At 41.1% G+C, this 17,232-nt stretch overlaps 1 protein-coding gene across 2 annotated transcripts in view; it reads left to right on the forward strand.

Moving 5' to 3' along the window:
• The first annotated feature begins 1,143 nt into the window (after positions 1 to 1,143).
• mpped2a (metallophosphoesterase domain containing 2a) overlaps positions 1,144 to 17,232 on the forward strand; it is a 68,323-nt gene continuing 52,234 nt past the window's right edge. Inside the window, exons 1-3 of one of the 2 annotated variants that reach the window (XM_030726449.1) lie at positions 1,144 to 1,545; positions 2,855 to 2,963; positions 3,791 to 4,074. In XM_030726449.1, the coding sequence (XP_030582309.1) occupies positions 3,962 to 4,074 (113 nt within the window). In that variant the 5' untranslated portion in view covers positions 1,144 to 1,545; positions 2,855 to 2,963; positions 3,791 to 3,961. The remainder of the gene's footprint in view (positions 1,546 to 2,854; positions 2,964 to 3,790; positions 4,075 to 17,232) is intronic. The other variant, XM_030726450.1, reaches the window with a different exon arrangement.

Consider the following 17,232-nt stretch of genomic DNA (forward strand, 5'->3'; position numbering starts at 1 on the left):
TGCTTCTTAGCATTTCCAGGTTTAGGTTTTCATGTTTTGAAATATTCCTTAGACTTAGACTGCAATTATAAATCATAATATAGCTGCAAAGGCTGCTTGACAACCTGCCAAGTCTACTGTTGTCAGTTTTTGCACAAGATACTGTAACGGACTATTGAAATCTGGTTAATAATGTCCTTTAGATAAAAGGACAAGACATTATAATAGTGGAGGATAATAAATGCCAAAACAAATACTCTAATCTAGCTTAATATATATGCATTGTAAATTACTTATAAACCATTAAGTAAGACTATAAATATGACTTACAGAATCAAAAAATTTGTTCTGTGTAATAATTTAGAATTTAACTACGAGGTTTTTCCAGGCAACTCTTCCTCACCACCAAAATACATTAATTTAGGTCATAAATAATAATACTGTCAGTCAATACTTGTAAAGTTGTGATATTTATTTAAAACTAACACATCTGACAACCCTTTATAAAAGGTAAATTATTAGTTAGTACTAGTATTCATTTATTTAAAGAGTGACAACTTGTCTCACATCCACATAGATCGTTTTCTAAGCCAAATAATTTACTTGCTACAACCTATAACCCATTTATAAAGACTATATCATTAGTAAGTTGTATTAATAATTTATTCCATTTATGCTACACATTCTTTTTTTTCCACAAACATGTATTCCAAGTAATTCCAGGCAGGTTAGTGTCACTACATAAATAATAGCTCCACCTTCAATAAAGCAATTCAGTTAACATATTTACAGTGTAGTCTTTCCAGCTGTAGACTTCATATATTTTATAAATCAGTTGGCAGTTTAGAAACATGGGCTACAATAACAATGTATACATAAGAATTTTGGCTTAATAAAGTAATATGTATTCCACGGTAACATGGGGTTTCCCCCCCAAAAATCCACATTCTGGAATTTTTGAACCATCGCTGCCTAAATCGTTACTTGATAAGAAGCGCCATTTCCGAGAGTACATGAATGCAACACGGAGGTAGAGCGGGACTGCGCGAGCACCCTCCTCCTTCCCCGCCCCCCTCCGCTTCTCCTGCCTCTTGCGTGTGGCCGCCGTTAAGGGCGCGCGCACGGGAGGTGGCGGGGGGTTGTGCTCGCTCCTGCTCTCTCTGCTCTCTGACCCCAGTGGCAGCTCCGACTCACTGCACTCCGGCTCCCCCTCCGTCAGACCGAAGCTGCTCTCTCTCTCTCTTTCTCTCCCCCCCCTCTTGTCTGTCAGTGTCTCTCGTCCTCCTCTCCGGCTTTTACCCCCTGCGCTCTCTTGTTGTCTGGTTTCTTTCCACAGGAGCCAGCAGAGGTCCCGCCGGGTCGAAGGTTCAGCCCTGTTCGCCTAGACTGCCACAACCCCCGGACGGCCGCGTACGAATCTGCCCGCTCTAGTGCTGCTGCCGCATGGACCCGCGTCCCTCCGCCGCCGCTTCCTCCGCCGCCGCTGCGTAGAGGGCGACCCCGACCCGACACTCTTTTCTCCGGCCACAGAAAACACGCACAAAAAAAAAAACCCACACGACGAAGGTAGAACAACCTTTCCGCTTTGCTTTGAGAACCGAAAAGGGAGGGAATGAAGGGGAAAGATGGGAGACTGGGAGGAAAAAAAGAAATTCCTGACACAAAGCTGTCGGTTATAAGGTGGCTTGTCATTTACGAGGAAGAGCAAGAGGTTAGCGCGACGGTGCTGTGACACTGACCACCTTTGGGTGCTTTTCGTATTTCAGGAGCAGAGTTCAGGATTGCACGGAGCTTTCTTTTTGTGTACACTGCTGCAAGCGGCAGTGTTAATAGCGAGCGGCGCATAGCACACATCGTGTGTATGCGTGTTATCAGAAAGGGTCAATTTATTCGCCTTCACCCCCTCTGCTTACCGGAGTGATTTCTACTCGTGAAGTTAGCTACACGGTGGCGTACGGGCACTCTGTAACCGAAGACTGCACTGACCATGTGTGCGCGCACCGCCGTTATAGAAAAGCAGCTCAGCGTGAAGCTACAGCGTACATAATAATTACAGTAATAATAATAATAAAAATGTATTGCCAGGGCACGTTTAGCAGGCTAAGCTAGAGAGCTAGTTGCTACTACTGTAGCCATAAGGTAGAGACAGACAAGCGAGCTTCGGCAACCCGAGACACACATGCATAGGAACACACACACACACACAACCAGGAGATTGTGGAGCATGCTGCACACAGTTTTTCGGCCTACATTTGCACAAAAAAAGCTAATTTTCCGAGAAACTGCAGCGGCAGCACCACCAGGTTGTGATTTTTGCGCTGATTGCTGAGGAGGTGAAGCGCAGGACATCCTGCAGGGCAGCTTTTAACTGAAGTGAAATATTTTCTAAGGCCCAGTGAGATCAGTACACTTGTTTCATGTGCAGCGAAGATTTAATGGAGCAGTCTCAGTTTAACTTTGAAGTGGAAAAACATGAGTATGTAGTGGGGGCTGCTCAGACTTTGTTCGTGCGTTTATTTTTTTAATTTTAGTTTGAGTCTGGTTTACCCACCTTTTTCTAGGCTGGCATACATCTTTTTGACTTAAATTCATAGCGTACATCATAGGAAGTAGGATGCAGCCGACCCAGAAAACATAAATCAATGCTTTAGTGAAAATAGGACAACTTTTAGTTTAAATTGGGGGGTTGTTTATCCAGCAGCAGAAGCATTTTTTTTTTTTTTTTTTTAAGTCTCACTATTGCATCCAAGAATTTAACCATCATGTGAACTCTGGAGCTTTTGTTGATTTCCCTCCAAAAGATATGACAGACTTGTTAAATTGAGGGCCTTTTTTTTTTTCTGTCTTTTTCTTCTCTTGCTCTTGGCTGCATCAGGAGGTCTGGTATAAAACGCCTGTCAAGCCCACAGTGGCCACTTTACTATCAGTTAGGGAGGTCAGACAGGAGGGAGGCTCAGGGTGCAGGGAGACGCACAGCGGATCCGGTGAGTGTGCTCTGAGGTTTGTTTTTAACCCAATTTCAGTCTTTGTTGTACAGTCAAGCAAACGATACCATAGCAGTTAATTGCTACTGGTTCCTTTCAGAATATATTTTTGTGCTTGGGTTATAGTCAGCGGGGAAGGAGACCTCTTTGATGCATGCTTTGTGAAGAATTTCTCATTTTAGTGAAGCCATTGCAACAGTTCATCACGAGCAGAGATTCTGCCTCCAGCCTTTCTTTTTTTTTTTTTGTTTTTTAAATTTACTTGCAGAGATTTTTTTTAACATTTAAATATGTTTGCATTGAAACTAACTGGGTTATAAGAAACAGCAGCAATTAAAAAAAAAAAAAAGTGCTTTCCAGAGTGTAAATTGTCACCTGAAAAGTGAAAGAAGGATTTTGTGCAAACTTCATTCTAACAGGCTATTTTTCTACCCTTATCAAAATGTTTTTAAAGGTAGAATTCATCTTGTAATTATGTTTAAAATGCCTCACTGCATTTTTCTAATGAGGATTTTATGAGGATGTGTTTGATGATCTGTTTGAGGATTTCTTTTCTTTCTACCAAATTTCAAATTGCTTCTGTTATCTGGAGCCATGTAAAAAGACTAATTACAGTGCATATGCCTTCACTGGATGGATGTCTTTGTCTTTGCACTTGAGTAGAGAGGCACTTTAAAGTGTAAAAATCTAACCTGGGATGTTTTTAATTTCTCATGTGAACGCCCTTGCTGTGGGTGTATTAAGAAGAACGTGCATGCCTTGTTAAAGCAGTTGATGTGTCTGTGTGTGTGTGTGTGTGTGTGTGTGTGTGTGTCCTGTCGGTGCAGAGTGCAGCGTGTTGTGGTCGAGTCGGTCGGCCAGGTCATTGCTGCTGCTGCTCGTGCTGCTGCAGGGAGGCTTCCTGGGCTTCTGGAGAGCGGCTCTGAAGGATGACCGCCGCACAGCTCACTGCTGAATCCCGGTGAACGAACGGCGTCTCATGTCCAAACGGTGGAAGAATGGCTCATGGCAAAGTGACCATCACGTTGGACGAGTACAGCTCCAACCCCACACAGGCCTTCACACACTACAACATCAACCAGAGCCGCTTCCAGCCCCCACACGTCCACATGTAAGTTCTCACACAAACACACACAGTTTTCATGAGCTGGCAAATTTTATTTGTAATCTTTATTCAAAATCAAGTCAGTCTTAAGGAACATTGCAATGTAATTTTTAAACATCAACTGGTTGGTTTTCTTTCCTTTTAATGTTTTTTAATGTTTTTGTTTTGAGGCAGACTTTGTGTGATGATTTAAGCAAATTTCAGAATCATCCATATGCTGTAACTCCAGTACAGGAAGCCAGCAGGTAGCCTGTAAATGCAGGCTTTATTTACACTTCGATATCACTGGCTCTAGCTCATTGAGTGTACGGTGGCCAGCAAGGACAAACAGATTGTACTGTGAAGTAACACAGGACAAACCAAGCTTTGTGAATAAAATTATATATGCTACTGTTTCATAAAGTTTCAGCGTTTGTGAAACGCTGCTATTAGATTGAACAAATATCTAATGGTTGTGCAGCAATTGCAGAATAAAAACAAATGCTTTGTGGGTCGCACATATGTGTGCTGGTTTTTCTGACTTTTTTTTTTTTTTTTCTTCTTGCGTGTGTTGTTGATGCGTGTGGCTCACCGCTATGTGCTGCGGTCTCACTATGAGACGGTTATCATTTGTGCCATGTTGTCATTGCGGTACATGAACGCTTTGTCTGCATTAGGGCACTCTCTTTAGTTATTTATCAGACAAGTTACTTAGCGTTGCTCTTGTCTGATGTGGTTATGCTGTTCCTCTCATTAGTGGGTCAGAGCGCTGTGACCCATCAGAGTGTGTGTGTGTGTGTGTGTGTGTGTGTGTGTGTGTGTGTGTGTGTGTGTGTGTGTGTGTGTGTGTGTGTGTGTGTGGCGGGGGGGGGTGGCTCTTCACCAGGCTGTGTGTTTTAGCTGTGAGCAGATATTAACACAGAGCTGCAGCTCACTTCGTGTCTTCTTCCAATTAGAGCAGTTTTGAGCATTTATAAAAGGTTGGTGACTGCTGGTTGTGTGTACACAGTGTGCTCGTGACATTTATTCACTGTGTATGTTGTGAAGTTAACCTGCAGCAGGGCCAAGACGAGTTGGAAGAGCCTGTTTGTTGTTTCCATCATCACTGTAATGGAAATGTCATTTCTCCTTACTTTGCCCTAATATGTGCATTTTAAAAAACATTTTTTTAGAAAAGTGCAATCCATCAATATCTCTTTTTTTTTTTTATATATATCACCAGTGGAGCACAGGGATAAATACAATTTATGGCCAAAATAAACGAGTATTGTTGATAATGATTTGCTTCAAAATACCTTGATGCTATGTTGAATTTTTGAAAGTCAAACACCAAAACATACGTTCATGTGAGAAAATGCAGCCCACGCCCAAACACCGAGCGCTAATGCCGTTGTAAGCTTTGTTTTAGACAGATTTCACAGTGAGGTATGTACAAATGTGCTGTTCCCAAGTCCTCATGTATAATTAAATTGTTGAGGATAAAATCACAGCAAAGCTCAAGGCTTTTTTTTTTTTTTTGTTTGTTTGTTTTCACTGTTTTCCTTGTTAGCACAGAAAATGGTAATCATAAGATTTTCGATTTAGGCAATGCTTTGGTTTTTTAAAAAAAAAAAAGCAAAACAAAACTTATGATTGACTTTCATGAATCCTTTCATTACCACGAGCTTAAATCGCATCTATCAGTTACTGTAGAGATCATGAAACACTGTTCAAGAGAACTGCGGAGCCACAATTATAGATTTGTGCGCACATGTTCATTCTTGTAGCTCACTTCTCCAATCGCGCTGAAATTAAAGGTGAGGCCGAAGAGTCGCCAAATCAAGTTATCAATGTATGAAACCAAATAAGAGGCCGGGAGAAGCCTTTCCTTCGGGTTGTAGATGCGGGTGTTGGCGGGGAGTTGACGTCTGCGCCGTGCTGAACCAAGATGACAGCTGTCGGGATTGTCGTGCAGAACTGGAGTTTCTTATGTGAAGTGTGAGAAACTGAGATAATGCAGATATGTAAACAGTCATAAAGGAGATGGGTTTTAGTCGGTGCAAGATCTCAACCAGCTGCGTTGCGTCACTTTTAGGGAGCAGCAACATCTGGCAGGCAGGATTTTTTTTTTTTTTTAATAATATTGTTTACCTGGAACATTCAGGGTCCCACAATCGTGTGTGTACAATCGTGTCCATGTAAACAGGATTATTTTTGGGAGATGGAATAGTATAAACAGCTAAGAGGAGTTTTGCCTTCCTCCTGGTGTTGGCAGTGTTCTCATGATTGTGCCACTGTGTTGTTTTGGGATTCCTCAGCTGCGAAGCAGGGCTGCCAAGTACAACAAGTGCTGGTGCTTCGATTGTGGTGAAAAGAGACCCGACTTCACCTATCAGCCCGTGTTAAATCTGTTTTAATGGATTACAAAGACGGCAGTAAAAATCAGAACAAAAGCCTCGACGCGAGCCCAGGTTAACATACGCCAAGCAGCACAGGATTCACCAGAACAGGCTCCGGTTTGATGTCTGGAGAGGCTTCCACAGTCTTTGATGAGGCGAATAATAGAACATACAAACAATATTTATCTGGCATAAAAAAAAAAAAAAACATGACAGAATGACCTCTCTGAGCTGAAATACCCCAGCTTATTTTTGGATTTATTATTTTTGTGCTTCTTCGATTGACAAGTTTTGTTTGCAGTTCCCTGGAAACTCTTTAGTACAGTTTCTGACTGCCTTTTATTTGCAGTCTTGCACCAGTTGTGTATAAGTTCAGTCATGAAAGCCTTACGTAAAAGATCTTTAGAGGAAAAATGTAGAAAAAAGCAGATTAGGAAAAGAATGGATCTGCCTGATGTTTACAAGGAAAATCTTGAAAACATTTTATAGAAGTGGATCATCGTCTGTCATCTGGAGGCTGTTCAGTTTTATTCCAGACAGCGACAAATAAGAACAGATGCGGCTGTAAAAGGGGAAAAAAGTCATTATTAGGGGTATTTTGTAAAAGAGGGCATACGGCAGGAGTTTTCTATTCTTCTGGCAGCAACAGTGATTGAGTGGTAACGGTGTAATAATACATTACGCAAAAACTTTGAACAAATAATCTCCGTATTTATCCATATAATCAGTATAATCATTTTATGCCCATATTGTGCAGTCCTGCTGTTTATTTTCCACTTTCACGGTGGTAGTTTTTGGAGGTGAAGCCCCTGTAGAAGGGGATGTGTTAAAGCCGTGGGGCCTCTCAGTAGATATGTGTTTGGATAAATACATTAGGCTGTTTCCTGGCTTCCACAGAGCCTGCAGTGTTTTACCCTGTCATTCTTAAACTCAGTCTGGGAACTCTGGGATCACACGCACTCACGCACCCCCCCGTGTTTAAGTGCTTATAGAATACGAGCTCTGTTCTAGGAAAGTAAAGGCTTGTTTAGATTTGAGAGATGATGATCCGATTTTGCTCGCCATTCTCTCGCTGCATCTGCAGCATTTGGACATAAATAAAGTTGTTGCTTCTCTGCAAGCAAAGAGGAAGGGGGGAGGAAAAAAAAGCAAGGTCTTGCCCGCCTTTTGAAATATAATCCTCACTCTAATGTCCCGTCTCCACCTCCCCACCCCACACAGAATATTTAGATTTCTCAAATGGAGTACAGCAGTGCCTTTTGTGTGGCGTGGAAGGTATCATTCTCTGAACCACATATGAAAACATGCACGTGGAGCACGTAGAGAGTCGCGCACACACGGTGGCACTAATAAGCTGAAGCTGGGGAACGTGACCCTGAAGTCAGAGTGGACTTTCTTCGGAGCATGGGATGACTCTGCCTCTGTCTGTGAGTGAGCGACAGACTCAGTCTGGCCCTGGTTGTGTCTGGTTTATTTTTCTGTGCCAGCAGTGTGTGTGTGTGTGTGTGTGTGCGTTTTTTTTTTTTTTCTTCTTCTTCTTCTTTAACTCCCTCTCCTCAGCCCCCTCATCATCGTCTTGTGAAATGAAATGCTCAGCAACTTGGAACATATGCTTCGAGTTGGGACACTAATGACTTCGTATCCAATTTGGGCAGGATCTGGGCAAGACTGTGGGAAGGCCTGACACACAGACGCAGGCACAGACAGACAGAGCTGAAACTAAAAGGACTCCTAAAAAGCTCTTGAAAAAAAAATGTACATTTCAGGATTTAATAAAGTTTTAAATACTGTTGCTGGACTCCAGAGGAAGGATATCTGCAACATTTTTGACATGGACAGAACTGAATCGCTCTTAACATTCCTCAGTTCCAAAGTGATGGAAAACCATTCCCCATGGAATTAAATCCTAGTAGTGCTGCAGCTAGTGATCATTTTTACAGTTTTTTTTAAATTAATAATTAAAAAATGTCAAAACTGTGAAAAGTGGCCATCACAATTTCTCACAGAGAAACAAGAAATCCTCACTTTTGAGCAGCTGGAAAGAGCTACTGTTGGACAGTTTTCATGCAAACCTTAGATTTTCTAAGCATTTCACGCACTGGAGTGTGCAGGTGAGACACACAAAAAAAAAAACACAGCATAAAGCACTGGAGGGAGAAATGTGATCCAAGCCTGTAATAACGAGGAGTTAATCAAGTGCACCGGATTAGATTTTGCAGAGATGATGTTGGTGGTGGTTGATCTTGATCGCAGATGTGTTGGCATTTCTCGCTCGATGATTTAACTGCGTTACGCCATTAACGCCTTTAGAGTGTTAATTTATTTAATTCCCACTGGATGTGCGTGCCACGCAAGCCAGCAAAACTGTGTCAGTGGAGAAAGCTTTCTCAATCACTGCCACGGTCCATGGTGGGAGACGTTTTAGAGTCATTAAAAGCTATAATCTAATTTAACAACATTATTTATCCATTCAGGAGGAAGAGCTAATTTAAATCTTGAATTTTGTTCCTCAACTTTGGGTATTATTCTTTGAGACCCAACCTGTAAACCCTGTTAAATCATTGTTTGTGATTATGGAGTGAGTTTTCCCTGCATGGATTCGGCATCACTAACAAGAAGCACGCTGGGATTTTTAATGATGGCCCAATGGCGGTGCCTGAGGGAGAAGAACCTACGCTGCAAAGTTGTTGTCCATTCCTTGCTCTGAGTTTTTTTTTTTTTTAATGGCATCTAAAAAGGGACTCTGCTGAGTTAAGAGCAGTCTGAGCATTTTGAAAACCTTTGTGAATATGGACACTGGTGTCTTTGTCTTTTCCTTTCTTTTATTCTCACAGTCTGCCTGCCTGCTGCAGCCCTCAGCTTTGGTTTTCTATTTCAGCTTTTTAAATTCAGTTTTAACTTTTGTCACTACAACATGCAAAAAGCAAATCATTTTCTTTGCTGTCCCGTGCTTATTAACTGGCAGATATGAGCTTGGATTTTCTCCACTAGAGCTCGATTAATTTTTTTTTTTTTTTTTTTTTTTAAACGTTTCTATTGTTATCAGCTGATGTGCAACATAAAACCGTGAGTATTAGCAGCAGCTCAGAATTTGTGCTTCTATTTTACTCACCGCAGCAGGTGATACAGGTGATCATCCTGTGGACCTGAGCTTTAGGCTAAATTGTTTGCCAGGGTGCTGAACTGGAGCCAAAGGAATGCTGAAAAAAAGCATTAGTGTTCATTTAACAGTGATTTTGTGAGCAAACAGCGAGTTTCTTTGTATCAGATTTGTATAAAGATTCAGTAATTATTGATAACCAGCGGTTAATTGTAACCTATGACACAAACCTGTGGGCTGTATATGAAAACACATTCTTTTGCAGTCTGGATCATTTAAGAAATATAAATTTTTTCCTACATTACTTTAAAATTCCTCTCATACGTGTGTTTGTCTTAATAGGCACACAATATACCCAAATATGTCAACACAACCAGCAAATTTATACTTTAAATCTGATAAATGAAAACCTAGAAAGCAGAGAATCTTTCAGTGATTGATAGTTTTTTGATACTTAGACGAGTATTTATAGTTTCTGGGTAAACCTCTGTGGTAGGACAGGATTTATTCTGAATTAAGGGGAAAAGCAAGAGCATGTGTGATGTAAAATGTGGCAGGAAACCTTTAATTATATCACACACAAACAAATCACCTGTAAATATAGAGATGCTGCATCCTGGAAAGATGGTGAGCTTGTGGAGAACACGCAGTCTTAAAATATTTTCTTTTCCCTTATGAGGTTGGTGCCCTATTACTGTTATTTACTGTCTATTAGCATCAGTCACTGGAGACACCTGCGCTCATTACATTAATTTTAATGCACAGAAATGGAAATATTCTCCACACACACACACGAAAAAATACTCCACATTTAACAAAGTCTTTCTTCTCCACATGCCTTGTTAATTATTCCTGCCCTGTGAATAATTGAGGAGATTGTAAGTATGAATCATTTACCGGAGCCGCCTGCATCGATACACGTGGATATTCTGACACGAGCTGGTGAGAAAATGGCAACAGAAGAACACAGCTTTGACACTTTCATTTTCAGCACAGTCCTGGTTTTATTAATGAACTCCTTAAGGATTTTTTTCATGTGCCATATTTCCTTTTTCAAGTCTGTTTAGAAGAGAGCTGTAAAAGCCGGGCTCGTGCACGGTGAGAGAGACCAAACCTGTTTCTGAGCTGATACAGTTATGTTTGCATTCAGTGAAATTCAGCGTTCTTTTTGGTTTCCATAAATGAGTTTTTGCATCTTGGAAAAAGGCAGGATGCTCAGCATGTAGAGTCACGTGACAGAAGAACCCTTTCAAGGTGGCGGAATGATAATTCAACAGGACATTTCCATCTCTGAGTTGGTAATAGTAGCTTTTCCACTCATGTGACTCAATTTTCAACATGAAATGGACTGCATCTTTGTCCAGGAAAGGATCCTAGTTTTCTCGTATCGTGTTGTGGATAAAACACATTAAAGCGTGTTTATGCAAACCCTTCAGCAGCGGGGGTCACTTTGAAGATGAAAAAGCTCAGATAATTGGCGATTTAATTGTTTGAATAAATGTGTGATTTGTAAATAGAGATGTTGATGCTTTAAAGCTCCCTCCTTTGTCTAATTTAGCAGTCAGCACGCCACAAGTGTCACCCCCGTTCCTCGGAGCTTCAGATGTAAGCCGGTGCATCTTGGACAAAGATGCAACTGAGTGAAAACCAAATGTTTGTCCTTTTCAAGGGAATCATTTGCTTCATGTTTTGCTGTTTGAGTTCTCGAGGTGAACCAGCCATTTGGTACAACAAGGCTCAGTTGTGTTACCAGTATCCCCACGCTTTAAGCTAAGTATTATAGTCACAACTATAAATTATACTCTTTTGTCTTGGTTTTAATTGGGACTTAGTGTGCTTTTCCATCCTTTGTCGTATGTTGTTGCAGCGGTGGATGCTCATATTACACATGGCCAAAATCATAAATAATGAGGTCAGCTTGTGTACAAATAAAGTGCTGCTAAGTTTCAGGGTTTTTTTTGTACTCTCAGCGCTGTATGATGTCACAGAGAGTGGATGTCTGAGTGACACAGTTCCAGGAAGACAGACTCTTCGTAGTTCCTCTTTAAGAAATGGTATTAAACTTTCTGTTTAAGTCCAAAAATGTTTAATTGTAGTATTTCTCAAAGGAGCAGCTACACAGTCTGGTTTTCACTGGTGATTATTTCACTGTTGTTGTTGTAATGCTGTTATTTTTATTAGTTTGCGGTTCTGCTACAGCCCGAAGGTAGACTCCTTTCCCGGGTCTGTTCCTGCTTGTGGTTGTCTGATTTAAGTGTCTCCAGATGACAGACGATGAGCTACATTTGGGAACTGAAACATGTTCGATTTTGTTGTGTCTGATGCGAGACGCTTTGTGTGAGGTTTCCCTGCTGCTGCTTCTTCACCTTTCTGTTTATTTGGGTCACATGTTTGTGATTTTGCTCGGTTGTAATGGAAACTAGCTATCCCAGATTTAGACCTCTTTAATCTCCACCCACATATTTGATTCGTTCATTGATTGAAATGGGTTAGAAAACAAAACAGCCAAGTGAGTCAGATTTTTAGGTGGTGTAGTCATCCTGCTACATCGTCTGTGTGTGCTCTGCTCTAATAAGAAATGGTGACAAGTGCATATCAAATGGACGGAGCTGTGCAGGTTGTTGTCTTCCACATTACAGAAGCAACTCTTAAATTGACATGATTCCCTGTTCAGTCAGTTTGACCTGGCAAGTGCTGCTGTGTAGACTAAAAACTCTGTTATTGAAATGATACGTCAGACCCTAACATGAATGTGTCAGCCTGAATAATAAAAAAACTGAAGCGCGTTATGAGTCTATCGATTCACCATAATCAGACTTTCCCAGAACTGAAAGCGCATCAATAATCTATGATCATGAGTCATTGGCAGATAAGAGTTCCCAGCCTCATGTTTACCCCCGACCTCGGCGTCCCTTCTTCTGTTTTAATCTCAGTTTGCGGAGGAGCAGCAGTCGACCCACAGCCCTCCTGAGAACAAAGCACCAGTTCCGTTTCGTTGCCTTTTGTTTCTGTCGGCCTGCCGCTGCTTGCCAGCAGGAGCGGAGGGGCTTTTGTAACAGGAGAACCCTTGATTAAGTTCCCTCTCTACCCCTGACCCGCTGCTGGGGCCTGGCGGGATGGCAGTGGTGCGGGTTAAGTGACAGTTGACATTGGACAGGTCTGCTTTATTCTGTTGTTTGAAGCCCGTTTGATGTCTTTGAGATTTGGGCCCTTTGAGCCTGCTGGGCCTGGCATCGCAGGGCACAGTCCCCTGATGATGTCACTTCATATTTAACATTAAGCACTCCCAGCCTGCAGCTTCTCAATGTGACAACTCCTCCGTTTATGCAGTTTGAAGAGTGTTTAGTTTGGCTTTAGCAATGACTCATTTGTATAGTCATTTTGTGTCTTTTCGTAACACTTCATGGAAGTTTGTACGATAGATGTTCTTATTTCCTTTTCACAAAGGTGCTCATGAATTGGTGAATGCATCCTACGGTCACTAATGGTAATAACTTGTTTCTCTGTGAGTAATAAGGGAGACGGAAGAACGTTAAAGTTGTTCAAAAAATTACTGTGAGCATTTTATGGCATTTTTAAAAAAATCTGAATGCAGCTGTAAGCATTCTGAAGGATAGATGACTTAAAGTGGGTAAGATTATGAAGCTGATCAGACCTTCATGGCTAGGCTACAGTTTTCAGTAGTTTTGGTTGGACCCGCAATAATTTAGAAGATCAAATTGTGTAAGAATATCCTATAAATTATTAGTCCTAAAAAGACTTAACTGGCTCTTTAAATACATATATACAGCTAGATAACGCATTTAAATGCTACCTTGAAAACCAGCTCTGCTGATAGGCTTTATAATAATCTAGTCTTTTGGATTGGTATATTAAAAGGTCAGCTTTTAATGCAGACTCACTCTTATGAGCCACACTGTCTGTCCAGGTGAACACCACTCCACTAGTTTATTCTCCTGCAGCCTGCTGGTTGGTGTTTGGCCCCGGGGACCATGTCATGACTGTCTCTTCAGCCTTTTCTCCCATCAGCCCTGCAGCCAGGCAGACTGTCAGCAGCACAATTAAGGGCTGCACCATAATGAAAGGGGCATTAGCAGAAGCAATTTATTTCTCAGCGCAGTGCCGGAAGGTTTCTCCAGTGCTGATATTCCAACGCGGGCTTTGTGTGCTCTACTCGGCCATTAAGGGAGGGATAAGGAGGACACACAGTAGCTGAACAAATGAAGTAAAGGAAGGTTTGGGGGGGGGGGGGGGGGGGCATAAGGCCATATTTCACCATTCTTGATAATCAATTCTAATTTGAATATTTTTGCTAGTGTACTTGTGTGTCCATTTCATAATTGTGCATTCTGTTTGTGCTTTCACTCCTTTTTCCTCACACTTGGATTTTTCCTGTTTGCTTGTTCTTGTCTCCCACCTTTGCCTCTCGTCTCTGCTCGCTTGTACACCCCCACCACCAGCACCCCTTTCTCCACTATTCCTGTGTTCATTTTGTTCCTCTGAAGTTTATTGAATTAACGCAGACAGCTGAAACGCAGAAGATAAGAGAGGCGCTCTGTGCTCCTCTCAGAGAAATGGTATTGCAGCGTGGATGAGTGAGCGGCGTGTTTGTGTGCATGTGTGTGTGTGTGAGACTCTTATAGCAGGGGGAGGGGAACTGATGCAGAGGTTATAGACAGAGGAAATGGGGAGCATTGTGTGTTGATGTTTCTCCTGAAAGGACGATAAAGGAATTTTGAGAGTGGTGAAAAAGTAGTGACTGTTTTGTCTCCACTTTCATTGTTTGTGTAAATTTTCCATTCCTTTCTCTTCACTTTCCAGAAATAAGTTGGTTACGTACATTATCGTGTATTGGCTGCTATGATTGATTGATGGGTTTTTTTTGTTTGTTTGTTTGTTTGTTTGTTTTTGGGGTTTTTTTAGTTCTTTTCTTAGTTTAGTTCAGTTTTTTTTTTTGTTTTTGTTTTTTTGTTTTTTTTTTAGTTCTTCTTAGTTCTTCTTTTCTGCTATGTCACAGTTTACAATTAAACCAGCTTTTTTGACCAACCCTATGACACTCAGTAATAAACCAGTGGAAATGTCACATTATATATTTCATATCCAATTAGTTCTGTTCCCTGGAAAACAGCAACAAAAAAATTAACTGTCATGTCAAAAAGTAAAAAATATTCTTTAAGTGATGAATACACTCATGTTTGAGAAACTGAAACTAATGAAAGTTTTACACTTTTGCTTGATAAATGACTTAAACCACTTATTATAATTGTTACTTTTTCAGATCATTTCAGATCTGTTCAAGTATTAGAAACATCTTTTTAGTAGTAACATCATCTTGTGCCAGACTCGACATTTCCAGACAGTAATTTAATCGTACAGTTTCCTCTTTAATGTGGTTCTGTACCACAAACCTCTCCCCTCATCCTGTTTCCTACAGATTTCCCCAACACATGAAGCAAGATGTCCTGAAAAATCTGTTGGCTTATTTTAAATTTCATGCACGCTTTAAGTCAAATGGGAACATTTTGGAGCTGAATATTACATGTTTAATCAGTTAAATATTAAATGGGATTTTGCTAATATTAACAGGGATGCTTGCATGTGGTGGTTGAATGTGTCAAATGTTGCCATTGCAGTCACACACCTGCAGAAAATCTCTGCCTTTCAGAGTCAAGTGGACATGAGATGCGTCTTTCAGCTGTTCGGTGAAGCACTGAGTGTTCGAGTCATGATCTTCTTTATCATGTGTGTATGGACTGATGGGTTTCAGTTGATTAGCAGGCTATTTCCACATTTTTCCTTTGACCCTGGAGGTTTTAGGTGGCTGTGTCTCCACTGGTGGTCTACATTGATTAATGGGACAACTCCATTAACAGCTAAGAAACAGAAAGAGTCTAATCCTTCGGTAGCAGGTGGTAGCAAGTATAAAATATACAGGGAGATTGGACTGCACTGTGAAAGGCATGTGTGTCTGTTTGAGAGAAGGGGGAGCTCAGATGTCGTTGACCTATTAACTTTGCCGGTGTGGACCAGAACCAAAACAAAAGCCTTTTGCACCAGATTGATACGGATGGTTTTGAGAGTTTATACATTCTCATTCTTTGCTAGAATGACTTTCTAAATTAAGTACATCCATTGATTCATCCATCTTCTGAACTGCTAATCCAACTTGGGGTCGCAGTGGAGCTGGAGGCTGTCCGAGAAGTCACTGGGTGAGCGGGAGGGTACGCCACGGATAGGTCACCAGTACATTAAGTACATACATAATGGTATTGTTTATTCTTGTATATAAGTGCACAAAAAAACTCTTTTATTTCTCAAATACAAGAGATCCGTCACAGCAGTCACTGATGATGGAAAACGAATCCTCTTCAAAAGCTACCAAATTCTCTGGAGTGCTTCTCCCTTCATGCATTTTTCTATAGACTCGAAGCAAACCCGCGCTGCGCACTGTGTCTGCGCACTGTGTCTGCGCACTGTGTCTGCGCACTGTGTCTGCGCACTGTGTCTGCGCACTGTGTCTGCGCACTGTGTCTGCGAGGCTGCTGCTAACTTTGGTTGAGCTCTGACAGCGATTACCGTGACTTATCAGGAGCGTGACAGTCAAACATGGTTTTAATGATGATTAAAATTTGAAACAGTAACGCTAATAATTGGGAATTTAACCATGGTAACCAAGTTAACTGGTAAATGCTTGATTGTGAATAGTTTCCACAAAAAAAAAAAAACACAGAAGCTGACTCGTTTTGTTTTCGAAAGTCTTGCATAGTTGATCTGTGAGAAATCTGCTCAGTTCTGTTTATTTACATTTAATCACGATGCATTATTCCTAAAAATGGCAAAACTTTAAACACATCCTCACTCCCTAAGACATTTGTTTTTCACAGTGAGACAGAAGTTAAACACAACTGCAGCACAGATGACATTTCCAAAATACAACATGTCCACTTTGTTCACTCTTGGTGCTAATGATATCATTTAACCATTATATACCAGCGAGGGTGAGTTGAAGGTCAACAGCAACAATGGATGGAAGCAATCTGAGAAGCAGAGGAGGAAGATGAGGAAGGGCTAGATCAAGAACAGTAATCACAGATGAAAGTCAAGCAGCTGTGATGTATACGGAGTGACGACCCACAGGAAAAGCAAAAATGTATTTTCTATGAGACTTGCGTGTCTCATTATTTGATTTAGCAATGATAAAATGCATCACATTTTTCCCTCCTACAGCATAATGTTTGTGATTCATACTAATTATAATTATGTTGGATGACAAAACCTGCCCAGTTTGATATTTTAATTATAGTGTGAGACATATAAGTCTCATGAGATATGCAATATGTATAAAATATGAACATTCATTGTATACTTTGTTTGACTTCTTCTGTGAATAAAGGAAGTAGGACAAAGTGAGCCTCTTGCCTCCATAATCTTGAGTCTTTACTGTATCCTGATGTTTCAGCACAGCACTTGTACAGAAAGCGAGACTCGGGACGGGGGTGGCAGTGGTTTCTGTTTTTGTATCACATTTTTGTGAATTTTGTAGAATTACATGAGGGCCACATGTGGTTGGAAAGACCCGAGTTCCACGTCCTGAACACTGTGCTTTCTTTCTTTTTTTTTTTCCCCCATGTAGACCGTAAATGCATGCTCAGTAGTGTGATTATTTTGACTGGTTGTGTGTGATCTGAAAACACTGTGTGGTTTAGA

The sequence above is a fragment of the Archocentrus centrarchus genome, chromosome 3 (assembly GCF_007364275.1).
Source record: "Archocentrus centrarchus isolate MPI-CPG fArcCen1 chromosome 3, fArcCen1, whole genome shotgun sequence".
Lineage (NCBI taxonomy): Eukaryota > Metazoa > Chordata > Actinopteri > Cichliformes > Cichlidae > Archocentrus > Archocentrus centrarchus.